Below are 12,600 nucleotides of genomic sequence, written 5' to 3'. Positions count from 1 at the left end.
GTAGGAAGCTCATTAAGATTTCCTCTGGCAGCTTCCTTCTTTAGTTGTTTTCTGGGCCTTTTCAGCATTTATATCAGGTACTAAACCTATGCCCACTCTCTTCTAAAAGTTTTGACATTTATGAACTTAGAGCCCAGCTATATTGCCTGATTTTAAACAGTTAAGCAAGAAGGGAGACTACTAGAAAATTCAAGGTTCGTATACCAGATTGTGAAAGTTAAAAAAAATATATATATCAGAAATGCCAGTGGGAAACCATTTCTTGTACTATCACTTTGAAAGCAACTTGTTTATCAAGTCAGGAGTTCAGCCCAAAAGGGAATGTACTTTCATTTATACAGAATAACATTCATCCTAACAGTCACTTATTAACTAAAACTTCCTTCCTTTTCATTGAATGAAATGGAGGGGTCTTTTTAAGGTAGAAGGTGGGATGGGTTAGTGGAAGGGAGAATCTGGTATGTTTGGCTGTTGATTCGTTCTTTTAACAGCCCATCTTTTCCAAGAAAAACATTTTGTATCAATTAATTCAGGATGGATTCAACAAATAGCTGGGGAGGGAGAGATACATTTACCAATCAGATTATTTGATGCATGCTGTTGAGGACTCCATGCGGTCTGATGCAAAGCCATCTCAAGAGGCATCCTGTGCACCATAGCATCACCTTTACTTCTGGAGATTTAATTCTGGTTGGACCCTAAAGAGTTGCTAACAATAGCTTGATGGTGATGGTGGTGGTGGTGGTGGTGAGAAAAAAGAATGGGGATTTTCTAAAATATTTCATATCAGCCCAGTTAGGAACATAGGACTTTAAGGATACCAGAAGAGAGAATATATAATACAATTCAACTAAGTAGCAACAACAACAAAAAATCAGGGTGATTTAAATCACTAGTCAGGCAGACTTGATTTATTTATTTATTTATTTATTTATTTTCTATCCTGCCTTTATCATTTTTACAAATAACTGAAGGTGGCAAACATACCTAATACTCTTTCCTCTTCCTATTTTCCCCACAACAACCACCCTGTGAGGTGAGTTGGGCTGAGAGAGTGTGATTGGCCCAAGGTCACCCAGCCGGCTTTCATGCCTAAGGCGGGACTAGAACTCTCAGTCTCCTGGTTTCTAGACCGTTTTTATTCATTAGTCGGAAAGATTCTGTCATGATTTCTACCAAAAGTGCACTCTTGTTTGGTACATATTCTTCCTCAGAGAGAAACGTAATTAGATTTCATTTTTAGTTGGTACATACTACCTAAAGCAATAATTTTGTCAGATATTTTACAGATTAATTTTCAGGCAAAAATGGAATGATGAACTTAATGCTAAGCAAGAAGATACTTTATTTGTTCTGCCTGTAACAGATAAATCCTGTTATCTCCAACTTTACCAAAACAGTTTGTCAAAAAAAGAAAGGAAAGGAAAGGAAAGGAAAGGAAAGGAAAGGAAAGGAAAGGAAAGGAAAGGAAAGGAAAGGCTGTCCCCAAATAATCAACTGAAGTGAAGCATGAAGGGGAAAATGTTATGTGGGTGCATGCAGCTTTTTACAGGAAGGACAGCTTAACACAAGACCAATGTTCCACAGAGAGGGACTAACTCCACCTGGTGGTTGCACTGCATGAAACACCACATTCATCTTGCAGGATGTTCTTCAACACTCCTCCAAATTACATCTGAATTGGGCTCATACTTCTAGTCCAGCCTGCTTGGTCATCACCCTAGATCATTATCCCATCCCATCCCATCCCATCCCATCCCATCCCATCCCATCCCATCCCATGAATTTGTACTTAAGAATCCTAATATTTGTCCTAAAATCATGTTTGAAAAAGGATACCTAACTATAACCCTCATGGCAGGCAGAGACAGCTGGAGTGGCATAAGTAGCATAAGATGGCTCCATCCTCCAAAGGAAAGTGTGAAAAAAGTCAGATATGGATGGATGGGTAGATAGATAGACCAGTGTTTCTCAACCTTGGCAACTTTAAGATGTGTGGACTTCAACTCCCAGAATTCCCCAGATGGCTGGGGAATTCTGGAAGCTGAAGTCCAGACAACTTAAAGTTGCCAAGGTTGAGAAACACTGAGATAGAGGATGACTATCTAGCAGCAGAATAAGGGAAAAAAAGATTAGTTAAGGTACCTTACAACAATAAGAAACTTCAGAAGTGTATTAAAATACATAGTATGATTTTATTTATTTATGCAATTTCTATGACTGTTTATCTCAACAAGTGACTCTGGGCAGTGAACAATCTTAAAATAAATTAAAAACAAATTCCCATCATAAATAGAAAAAATAAAATACACAGCAGCTGAGGAAGATGTCAAAACTGACAGCTGTTAACACAACCAGGAGATGGGACCTTTTCACACTCAGGGCCCCAATCCCAGGCACATTACTACCACTATTACTATTACTATTACCATTACCATTACTATTACCATTACTATGTATTTATTTATTATTAAATTTATACACTGCCCATCTTGCTATAAAAGTGACTCTGGGCAGCTTACAAATAAAAAAGTCATAAAAAAGCATTATAAAATTACAAAAAACTTACTATGCTAAGATGCATAAAGTTTTAATGAAACTGAATATGGAACATGACTGTGCTAAAGATTGTATGATGGAATGGGCAAATAATTTTGGATACAATATCATGCTTGATCAATGGGAGAACGTGTGGAGCAAAGGATTTACATTGAATTATAATTTGAAAGAGAATTTTTATACGACGATATATCATTGGTACTTAATACCTGATAAATTGTCAAAGATGTATAAGGGGATGACAATATATAGTATGCTGGAAATGTTCTCAAGGTGAAGGTACTTTTTATCATCTCTGGTGGACTTGTAAGAAAGCTAAGACTTATTGGGGTCAGATATGTACTTTAATTCAAAAGGTTCTTAAGGTCAACATACAGTTGAAACCAGAAGTTTTTCTTTTAGGTTTGATGGATAAACGGTTTGAAAGAAAATTTGGGACTCTGTTTCTATACATGATCACAGCAGCAAGACTTTTATATGCACAAAGATGGAAGGACTTACAAATTCCCACAATGGAAGAATGGATGGTGCAATTAATGGAGCTGGCAGAGATGGCAAAGTTGACTGCATTGATTAAAGAAAATAATTTGTCTAACTTTGTTTTTCTTGGAAACCACTTTTGGACTTTTTGTTTGAAACTGAAAAAGATGAAGTTTTAATCTTGGGATTTGATGATTAGGATTGTATAAGAATATAGAAATAATGTGTTTTATAGATAAAATAGAGTAAGAGGTTGATGTATTTTTATGCTTGTATCTGTACTGAAGATAGTCGGAAGTCACTCTTTTTTCTATCTCTCTGTTTCTGCACTTTTAAGTTTGTTCTTTTTTCATTCTTTCTTTCTTCAAGTTCTTTCTATTTTTATATTGTTTTACTCATATTCCGAAATTTAATAAAGTTTCTTATAAAAAATAAATAAAAATACAAAAGACAGAAGAAGGTAAAAGAGGAAAAAAATCCCATAATAAATATAGCTGGATTGGCATAGAGAGTGTAAAAGGCAGAGAGAGTGTCTTCAAACCACCGACCACCCCCAGGGCTGCCTATCACTCTTGGACCCCAAGCTAGTTGGCAGAGCCAGGTCTTGATGCTATTCCGGAAGGCCAGAATAGTGGGGCCCAGCCTCACCTCAGAGGGCAAAATGTTCCACAGAGTGGGGGCAATGGCAGAAAAGGCTCTCCTCCTTGATCCCGCCAGTCAAAATTGCTTAGCTGACAGGGTCTGTAGCATGCCCTTCCTGCTGGACTGGGTGGGATGCATCGATGTGATTGGGATGAGACGGTTCCTCAGGTAACCCAGACCCATGCCATGAAGGTCTTTAAAGGTCATAACCAACACCTTGAATTGGACCTGGAAGCAAACTGGCACCCAATGCAGCTCGCGCATCAGAGGTTTTACATGCACAGTCCTAGAGGTGCCCATAACTGCCCGTGCCACTGCATTCTGCAGCTTCTAAATACCTTTCAAGGGTAGCCTTGTGTAGAGGACATTGCAGTAGTCTATACGGAAGACGGTCAGGGCATGAATGACTGAGAGATCCAGGAAAGGGCACAACTGGCACATAACATGAAGTTGAGCAAAGGGCCTCCTAGCCATGACTGCCACCTGCTGCTCAAGGAGGACCCCAAATTGTGCAGTGGGTCCATCTGGGGCAATGAAACCCCATTAAGGACTAACTATGGTAGATTCCCAGATACAGAGGAGCCCCGCAACCACAGCTGCTCCATCTTAGCAGGGTTCAGCTGAAGCCTCTTGTTCCCCAACCAGATCCCCAAAGCCTCCAGGTACCATGGAAGAACATCCACAGCGTCACTTAGTTCACCTGGGGTGGAGATGTACAATTGGGTATCATCAGCATACTGATGATACCTCATCCCATGGTGATGGATGATCTCACCAAGCAGCTTCATGTTAAAAAGGAGCGGGGAGAGCACTGAACCCTATGACTATTACTATTATTGCATGTGTAATACAAATGATTGAATAAGAATAAGAACCAGTTTGTAGTGTGGAAATGCAACAGATACAGCTATGCCAGCATCACTTACTACTTTTTTTCTACCCCCCCCCCCCACCAAAAAAAAGGCACAGAATACCTGTTAGGAGAGGAAAAAGGCCCAGGAATTCCAAAATACCTGTTTTGTTGGAAAGACGGAATGACACCATTTTGTCAGAAATATTGCAGACGTTCCTGACCGAAGCAATGCAGCTGTAATTGGCGTAGTCCTGAGGTCGAAGATTCTTCAACTTCAGAATCTTGGTTTCACCCTGCAGCCAGCAGAAGAAGCGTTATCACTGGGTCAAGATCATTATTACAATTCAAGAAAGAACATGCAGGATAATAAACAATCCAAAAGAAAACAAACCACATGATACCTTAAAGCAATATGTGAACAAACGGCTAGGTTCCCTCTTGGATGGCTTGTGCTTGGTAGAGGTTTTTGAGACACTTGACACAGCACAGCTAGTAAGGAATCTTTACTGTACACTAGGACTGAACTTCCAAACACTTTCAAGGTTGTGTACACCTCACATATCCTTCCCATAGCTCAAGAGAAACTATGTTCTACACTTTCCATGTTTTGTGCTAAGTAGCAGTTGATTATTTACATTTTCAGCATCCCTGCCTTGGGAAATTCTAGTTCCCAGTGTATCTGCTACAGTTACAGATACTGATTTCAAACTTCCTAGGCCCAGGAATCACCATTCTTCAGGGCAATTGTCAATATTCTTGCCAACCAACAGTGAACCTGGAAGCCTTGCAGGCCATGATTCAAGGACACAGCTTCTGCTAAGCCAGTTTTACTGCAAGAACTAGAAAAAATATTCTACGACCACAACATTTAAAATGTGGGCCATAGGTTCAGCAGAATCAAAAGTCAAATATCTAATCTCTTTCTTATGCAATGTAATGGGCTGAAGGCTTCTTAACTTGGGGCAGGAGGAGAGATCAACACCTGTGTATTGTTACTGTAATAGATCAGTCTAATATCAGGTTCTTTTCTTCTGACCTTGGCTAATGGTAAGCAGAATGGCATCATCCCAACATGTTATGACTCTAGAGAAAGAGAATCTATAATGTCTTGGTGTGCAGATTGGAAGGTGGAGGCTACCAGAGAAGTTCTACTGAGAGAAGGAGGAACACATGAGGCATGTGTGACAAAAGGGCACTTTAATGACCAGCAAGGAGTAGTAAAATCCCCATCTCAATATAAAGTGAGTTTATCAGTTAAAAAAAAAAAAAGATCCTGCAAGAAGATGAACAATGATCTAAGATTGTGAATACAGAGGTAACACTCTGGAAGGTAGGAAGATAAGAATAGGTGTTTTCTGGAAGACAGAAGTTAAGTGTTATTGGGAATATGAGAAGCCATAGTGAGATCTAGAGGAGAACCTAGATGTAGCATGAAATTGAAGCCAGAATTCTAGTTTGGTTGACCAGGTAAAGGTAGAAGACTAGACATATCACAACAAGTGATAATGCTACACTTTTATATATCCCTCTTTGTATCCAGAAAAAGGTTCAGCATTAGATATGTACAGGCCAGTAAAAACCTACACCTTTTTCATGCTTGCATTAGTAGGAAAGTAATTCACTTTATTGGTCTTTTTAATGGGTTTTCTTCTTCCTTTTAAATCTACAGAAACAATCTGTATTCATTTATATTTGTAAATTGCTTTGGACACACAGTCCCCTGATTTATGTAGCTTTTAATGTAAAATGCCCAGGAACTTGTTTTAAATGCAAATTTCCTCCAAAGTCATTCCTTCTAACATTAATTTTTCCAGGGTAGGCTTTTAAAATGAGCACTTCCCTGATGTAAGCTCTTTTTTTTTTTTGGTACAGTAATGTAACTACTGCTGTCTGCCCAAAAGGTTTAGTGGGTTTTTGATTAGAGGGAAAGACAAGCACTCACAATCCTCACCTGATGTTAGTATCCATGGCAATTCAAAATCTGCTAACGCAATCAGCCTCAGTTAATTTTCCAAGTCTGATTTCAGCCTCAAGTCACACGAGGTTCAATACAAGCCCCAGATTCCAAGATTGGGTCATTGGTCATTAATCCCTTAGGCAGATGAATTATTGAAACAGCATCCAATTCCTTAGCACTACCGAACCCTTCCTGCAAGTTTTTTTTTAAAAAAATGGGGGAATGATTTTGGTGAATCCAGGTAGGGTAGATCTGGCCTTTGGAGGACCTGCGCCTGTTTCTTGGCTGTTCTGGTACACTGTTTCACCTTGGGCTGGGAGTATGCATGGTGACCAAGTGTGAAAGGGAGAATCTGGTCCCATAACATAGGATTGGAAGGAAGGTGGAATCTTCATAAGCTAAGCTGTGCCCTGGCATTGCAGAGAGGAACGGGGGTGGGGGGGAGTATTTACAGGGAAGTTCTCTCTTTTCCTTTTCGTCTGCCGGAGACAGGGGCAGAGGAGTCAGTGCTAGGCCCAGCCCAAGAACTTCAGAGAATCAATCCAGCCAAACTTCAGTTATTTGCTCACACCATATAGGCAGAATCTTGCCAGACTAAAGCTACTCTACCTAACCTAAGGGGAAATAACCTGGGAAGGCTCTAGGGCAGGGCTATTCTGAACCTTGTAGTTTTCCCACATTCCATTTCTGGACCATGTCTCCTTTTATCTTGCCCTCCTCCTTGGAATGTGCGCCCTCCTCCCTGAGAACCAGCAGCGTTACTGAAATCCACCACATTCAGCATACACAGATTCTTTCTTGTGCCACTTCTTCTTTAGGCAGCTACAGTGTAACTGTGACCACAGTGTTTGCACCCAATGAAGCCATGGCTGTAGAAGAGGAAGCCAGCAGGGGCACAGGCAGAGAAAGTGCAGAAGCAAGCAGTACGGGTCACATCAAATCAATTTTATTGACTTATGCACTTGCTTTGTACTCTGAAGTGTTGCTGCTTTGAGGGGCCAACGCACACTGCCTGTTGCATCTTTGGAAGGAGCCCAGGCTGGAGTAGAGGTTGAACTACTCTGAAGATGCATCCTGTTGTGCTGCTTTAAACATGGTTTCCTAGGTCAGTTTACTTTTAGACAAGAGTATGCAGCACCAGGCAAGGTTGGCTGATAGTTGCTGCTGTGCAGAAAAACTTCCAGAAATGATGCAGTCTTCCTCTGCCATAGGAAAGCTTGCTCTAGACAATAAGACCTTAGGGAGTGGCATCTTTTAAAGCAAATGATTTCCAGCACATGCCATCAAACACAAAGACCCATTGTTAATGTCATTGTAAATGGAAATATGTCAAGTTGACCCCCAAATATGTAGGCATGCTAGTGCATGCAAGTTTAAAATGAGATGTTCACTTGCTAGACCAAGAAAAGGCAACATGGTGTCCATGAGCACAACAGTGCTCTCAAAAGGGGTACATCATTTGTAATTACTGCAACAATAAATGGGAAGTTGGCATACTGCAAGATAAAACAGTATCCTTTGTATCAGAAAGACTCTTAGAATATAACAAGGTAGGGAAAGCTGGCAGTGCATGGCTTCTGGAATTCCTTCCAAGCCCTTAATAATAGTTCCACTCTGGGTCATGTGACCAGGAGAGAGAACCAAGCAGTTGGTTATATTATAAGCCATTTACCAATTATTTCTGATATAAGGATTCATTGGAGGAATTTTTTTTCTGGATGATTTTCTCAATAACCCTTGTTTGGATCCAACCCCTCTTCACACCTTTTTTGGCCCTCTTCTGTTTCTGAACAGTTATCCTGCTGATGGACCAGCAGATGACACAGAGGAAGTCCCAACATAATAAGAATTTCAGGAGGCTGTCACTTAGGGTTTTGCTATACAGTAAATGTATCCCCAGCCGTTCTGAAAAGAAACGAACAGAGGTAAGATGGAGTGTGGTGGCAAGCATGCAAAGGGATACTTCTATTTGCAGGTCTTTGTATGTTGTGATTTTCTCCAGCTCTTTCTCTTCTCTTCTGCTGCCTCCAGGTATTGCAATGTCACTATCCAGACTTCTTTGTCTTTCTTATCAGCAATTGTTAATTCTGGGGTATTGGGCAGCACGTGCATGTCTGTTTGAATTCCAAAGTCCCAGAGCACTTTTGCTTCTTCATTTTCTGTTACAGGTAGTCCTCGCCTTACGACCATTTGTTTAACAACACTCTGAAGTTATGATGGCCTCAGAATGGGTGCTTTATGGCCTGTAAAACACTTCTGAGCATCACAAAATGTCGAACCACACCCCACAGTCACATGATTGCATTTCAGGTGCTTGGCAACTGGCTCATATTTATGACCAGTTGCAGTGCTCTGCGGTCAGGTGATCACATTTTGCGAGTTTTTTGCCATTTTCTGGCAAAAAAATGCCCATTGGGGAAGCTGGATTTGCTTAACAACAGCAGTGATTTGCTTAACGACTGCCATAAAATAGTCATAAAGACCACAAAGACTTATGATGGAAATTCCACTCCCAACTGTGGTTGTAAGTCAAGGACTACCTGTACTTTGTCTATTTTGTGTCCCGCCAGTTCCTGCTTGCAGGCAAGTGGTATTTCTTGCTGATATTCCAATGTGCCATTGTTGCTACTTTGTCATGCCGTCGTTTGTAGTCAGTTTGTGCCATCTTCTTGTAGCAGTTAACTAGGTGGCCCGCTGTTTCTTCAGCTTCTTGGCAGAGACAGCATTTGCTGACTATTGCTGTCTTCTCAATTCTGGCTTTATATGCCTTTGATCTCAAGGCTTGGTCTTGTGCAGCCAAGTCAAGTCTCTTTCTTCAACGCTCCTATTATTATTATTATTATTATTATTATTATTATTATTATTATTATTATTATTTTAAGAAGTACCAAAGGCAAGTCCCCTGGCCACATGTAGTTAAGTGGGATGGTCTGCAGTGCTCCTGTAACCCCTCCCTTTTCGGCAGGCTTGCTTCCAGTGTGTACAATGGGTCGAGTCCCTTTGGTAGAGAACAAGAGATTCCCATGGAAGATAACTTCAGAAAGACTGGAAAAAGTGAGAGAATAGCAGGGGGAGGGGATATTTCTCAGAAATGCAAAATAATGCAGGACACAGACAAGAATAGAACATTGAAGAGATTAAAATAACCTGTATTGATTCATTGATCTCCCTGACACTTAAAGTTAAATGAAGTAATGAAAGAACCATATCCTCTGCAACACCTCAGCTCAAATACTTGGTTCCAGTTAATTAATTCTAAGCATACGTGACAGAGAAACCACTCAGTTTCCTCACAGAATTCAAGAAGAATGTGAATGAAGAAATAATGATAATAAGAATAAGAATAATAAGAATAATAAAAAAACTGTAACAAGTAAGAATCAGCAACGATGCCATGGAATCCAGGCATATAAAGCCTCATTCATCTGAGGGCATGGTCTGTGCAAGAATTTATTACAGCCACTAGAATGGCCGAGCCATGACTTCTGTGACTTTAGGTCATTGAATAATCAAGGGAGAATTGAAAATTAAATCTGAGCAAAATCCAATGGGTCCTCACTAGACAAGCACCTACTAGAATGAAATATAGTTTGAAATTCATTAGATCTCACCTGCTCTGCATGCTGTGTGCTGGTTTGCATTCATAAAGCACAATTTGTTTTATGAGATACAGCATGCTTTGAAATGAATATTTTGAGGGAAAAGTAACAATAACAAACTATTCTTTAAATGCAATGTTTGTGCATTTATTTTTAAATACCTTAAAAATAGGGTAAAGGTAAAGGTAAAGGTTTCCCTTGACGTAAAGTCCAGTCGTGTTCGACTCTAGGGGGCGGTGCTCATCTCCGTTTCTAAGCCTTAGAGCCGGCGTTGTCCAGAGACACTTCCGGGTCATGTGGCCCGCATGACGACACGGAACGCCGTTACCTTCCCGCCAAAGCGGTACCTATTGATCTACTCACATTGGCATGTTTTCGAACTGCTAGGTTGGCAGGAGCTGGGACTAGCAACGGGAGCTCACCCCGCCACGCGGTTTCGAACTGCCGACCTTCTGATCGGCAGCTCAGCGGTTTAACCCAGCGGTTTAACCCGCAGCGCCACCGCGTCCCTCAAAAAATAGGGTAGGATTGTCTTATTAACAAGCGCACTCCAAAGCAAAGCAAACAGGGAATAGGCACTTTTGTTTGTCCCTGCAACTAATGTGATGCATTCTTCTAGGAATAAGCACTGTTCAATTCAAAACTATTGAGTTTCACATCTCGGTAGTACAATAGAATTCCACAAACAGTTAGTACACAGAGGGAGCAAAAGACCAGCCAACCTCAAAGTAAATTTAGAGCTGATCCCCCAGTTTAAATTCAGTCCACACTGTGAAAATTTCTACCATTTATCAAAATATTTTTTCAGCCAATTTGAGTAATTAGACTTATTATGTCTAATGGCTTAATTAGCGTAAACACAGCTAATGTAATCTCATAATTGAGCACTGCAATTACAATATGTAATGATTATGAAAACTATTGGGGGAGTTGGGGGTGGGTAACATGATTATTGTCTAATCTGGTCCCAATTCTGCCAATGTGGTTGATAATTTCTCGGTGTACATTAAAATTTATCATTTGGCATGCATAGGCATAAATAATGGCATGTTCAAATGTATTAATTTCAACTTGTCTTAGGCCAAGATGTTATTTTGCATTTTTATTTTAACCATTCCCATTCGTGGTGACGGAAGAGACCAAACCACTGGTGAAATTCTTGTAAGCGGGTTGTAGAATGCTTGCCCTTATCATACTAGGGCCTGAGGGATGTGCGTGATTATTCTAGCCTTTATTGTACAATCACATCTATGGTAATTAACAATCTTCCTGGCTTCTCACATTTCACAGGATCATGAGTGTACTGAAAGGGACCTTGCAGATGATCTGATCTAACCCCAACCCTGTCCTAAGCAGAAGCTACTACTACAGCATCCCTGACAGATAGATATCTGGCTTCTGTTTAAACACCTTGAAGGAGACCCAGCCACTTCCCAAGGCAGTCTGTTCCATTGTCTTATCATTAGGATTTTTTTTCCTTGATGTCTAACTAAAATCTATGTCCTTGTAATTTAAACCCATTATTTCTTGTCCTTATTTCACAAACAACTCCGATCGATTCTATTCCATCTTCCACATGACAGACCTGCTAATACTTGAAGACAGCTATGTCTCCCCATGGTCTTTTCTTCATGCTGAACGTGGCCAACTCCTTCAAACATTCCTCACAGGTTTTCCTTCCAGGTTCCTTATCATCTTGGTTGCTGTCCTCTGGAAATGTTTCAATTTCTCCCTGTCCTTCCTAAAACAAAGGACACTGTGTTCTGGCCAACACAGAGTAAAGAAGAGCAATCTCTTTTCTCTTGAGCCTGACTCTAGACTTCTGTTGATGCACTCTAAGATTCCATTTGTGTATTTTTTGCAACTGCGTCGCATTGTTGGCTCATGTTCAGCTTGTGATTTGCCAAGACACCAAGATATTTTTCACATGTGCTGCTGTTCAGTATGGATTTTCCCATACTATATTCATACCTAGATTTTTTTTTCTACCCTAATTAAGGACGTTGTATTTGTCCCTATTGATATCAGTCTTGTTGGTTTCTACGCATTTCCCCAGCTTTTCAAGGTCGTTCTGAATTTTGACACTGTGTTCTAGGTGTTTGCTATATACCCTATCTTCCTGTCTTTTGCAATTCTGATAATATTTTCTAATCACCCCTCCAATTCATTCATAAATAATTTGAACAGTACAGGACTCAGAATGAAGCCCTGTGGTATTGTCCGCCTTGTGAGGTAGCCTAGACAGGAAGCACAACCAGGTGGACTAATTCTACTTTATTGCAAGGTTACATTACATTAACATTAAGAGGGACGCGGTGGCGCTGCGGGTTAAACTGCTGAGCTGCCGATCGGAAGGTCGGTGGTTCGGAACCGCGCGGCAGGGTGAGCTCCCGTTGCTCGTCCCAGCTCCTGCCAACCTAGCAGTTCGAAAACATGCAAATGTGAGTAGATCAATAGGTACCGCTTCGGCGGGAAGGTAACGGCGTTCCGAGTCGTCACGCTGGCCACAT

At 40.7% G+C, this 12,600-nt stretch overlaps 1 protein-coding gene across 1 annotated transcript in view; it reads right to left on the bottom strand.

The window, feature by feature from the left end:
* The window catches only part of MDGA2 (MAM domain containing glycosylphosphatidylinositol anchor 2), a 500,250-nt gene that overhangs the window by 216,407 nt on the left and 271,243 nt on the right, over positions 1-12,600 (bottom strand). The window contains exon 5 of the mRNA XM_063290587.1: positions 4,695-4,827. Within this exon, the coding sequence (XP_063146657.1) occupies positions 4,695-4,827 (133 nt within the window). The remainder of the gene's footprint in view (positions 1-4,694; positions 4,828-12,600) is intronic.

Source organism: Candoia aspera, chromosome 1, assembly GCF_035149785.1.
Source record: "Candoia aspera isolate rCanAsp1 chromosome 1, rCanAsp1.hap2, whole genome shotgun sequence".
NCBI classification, from domain to species: Eukaryota; Metazoa; Chordata; class Lepidosauria; order Squamata; family Boidae; genus Candoia; species Candoia aspera.
Note: the sequence above shows the minus strand (reverse complement) of the source record. Positions and strands in the feature narration are given on the sequence as shown.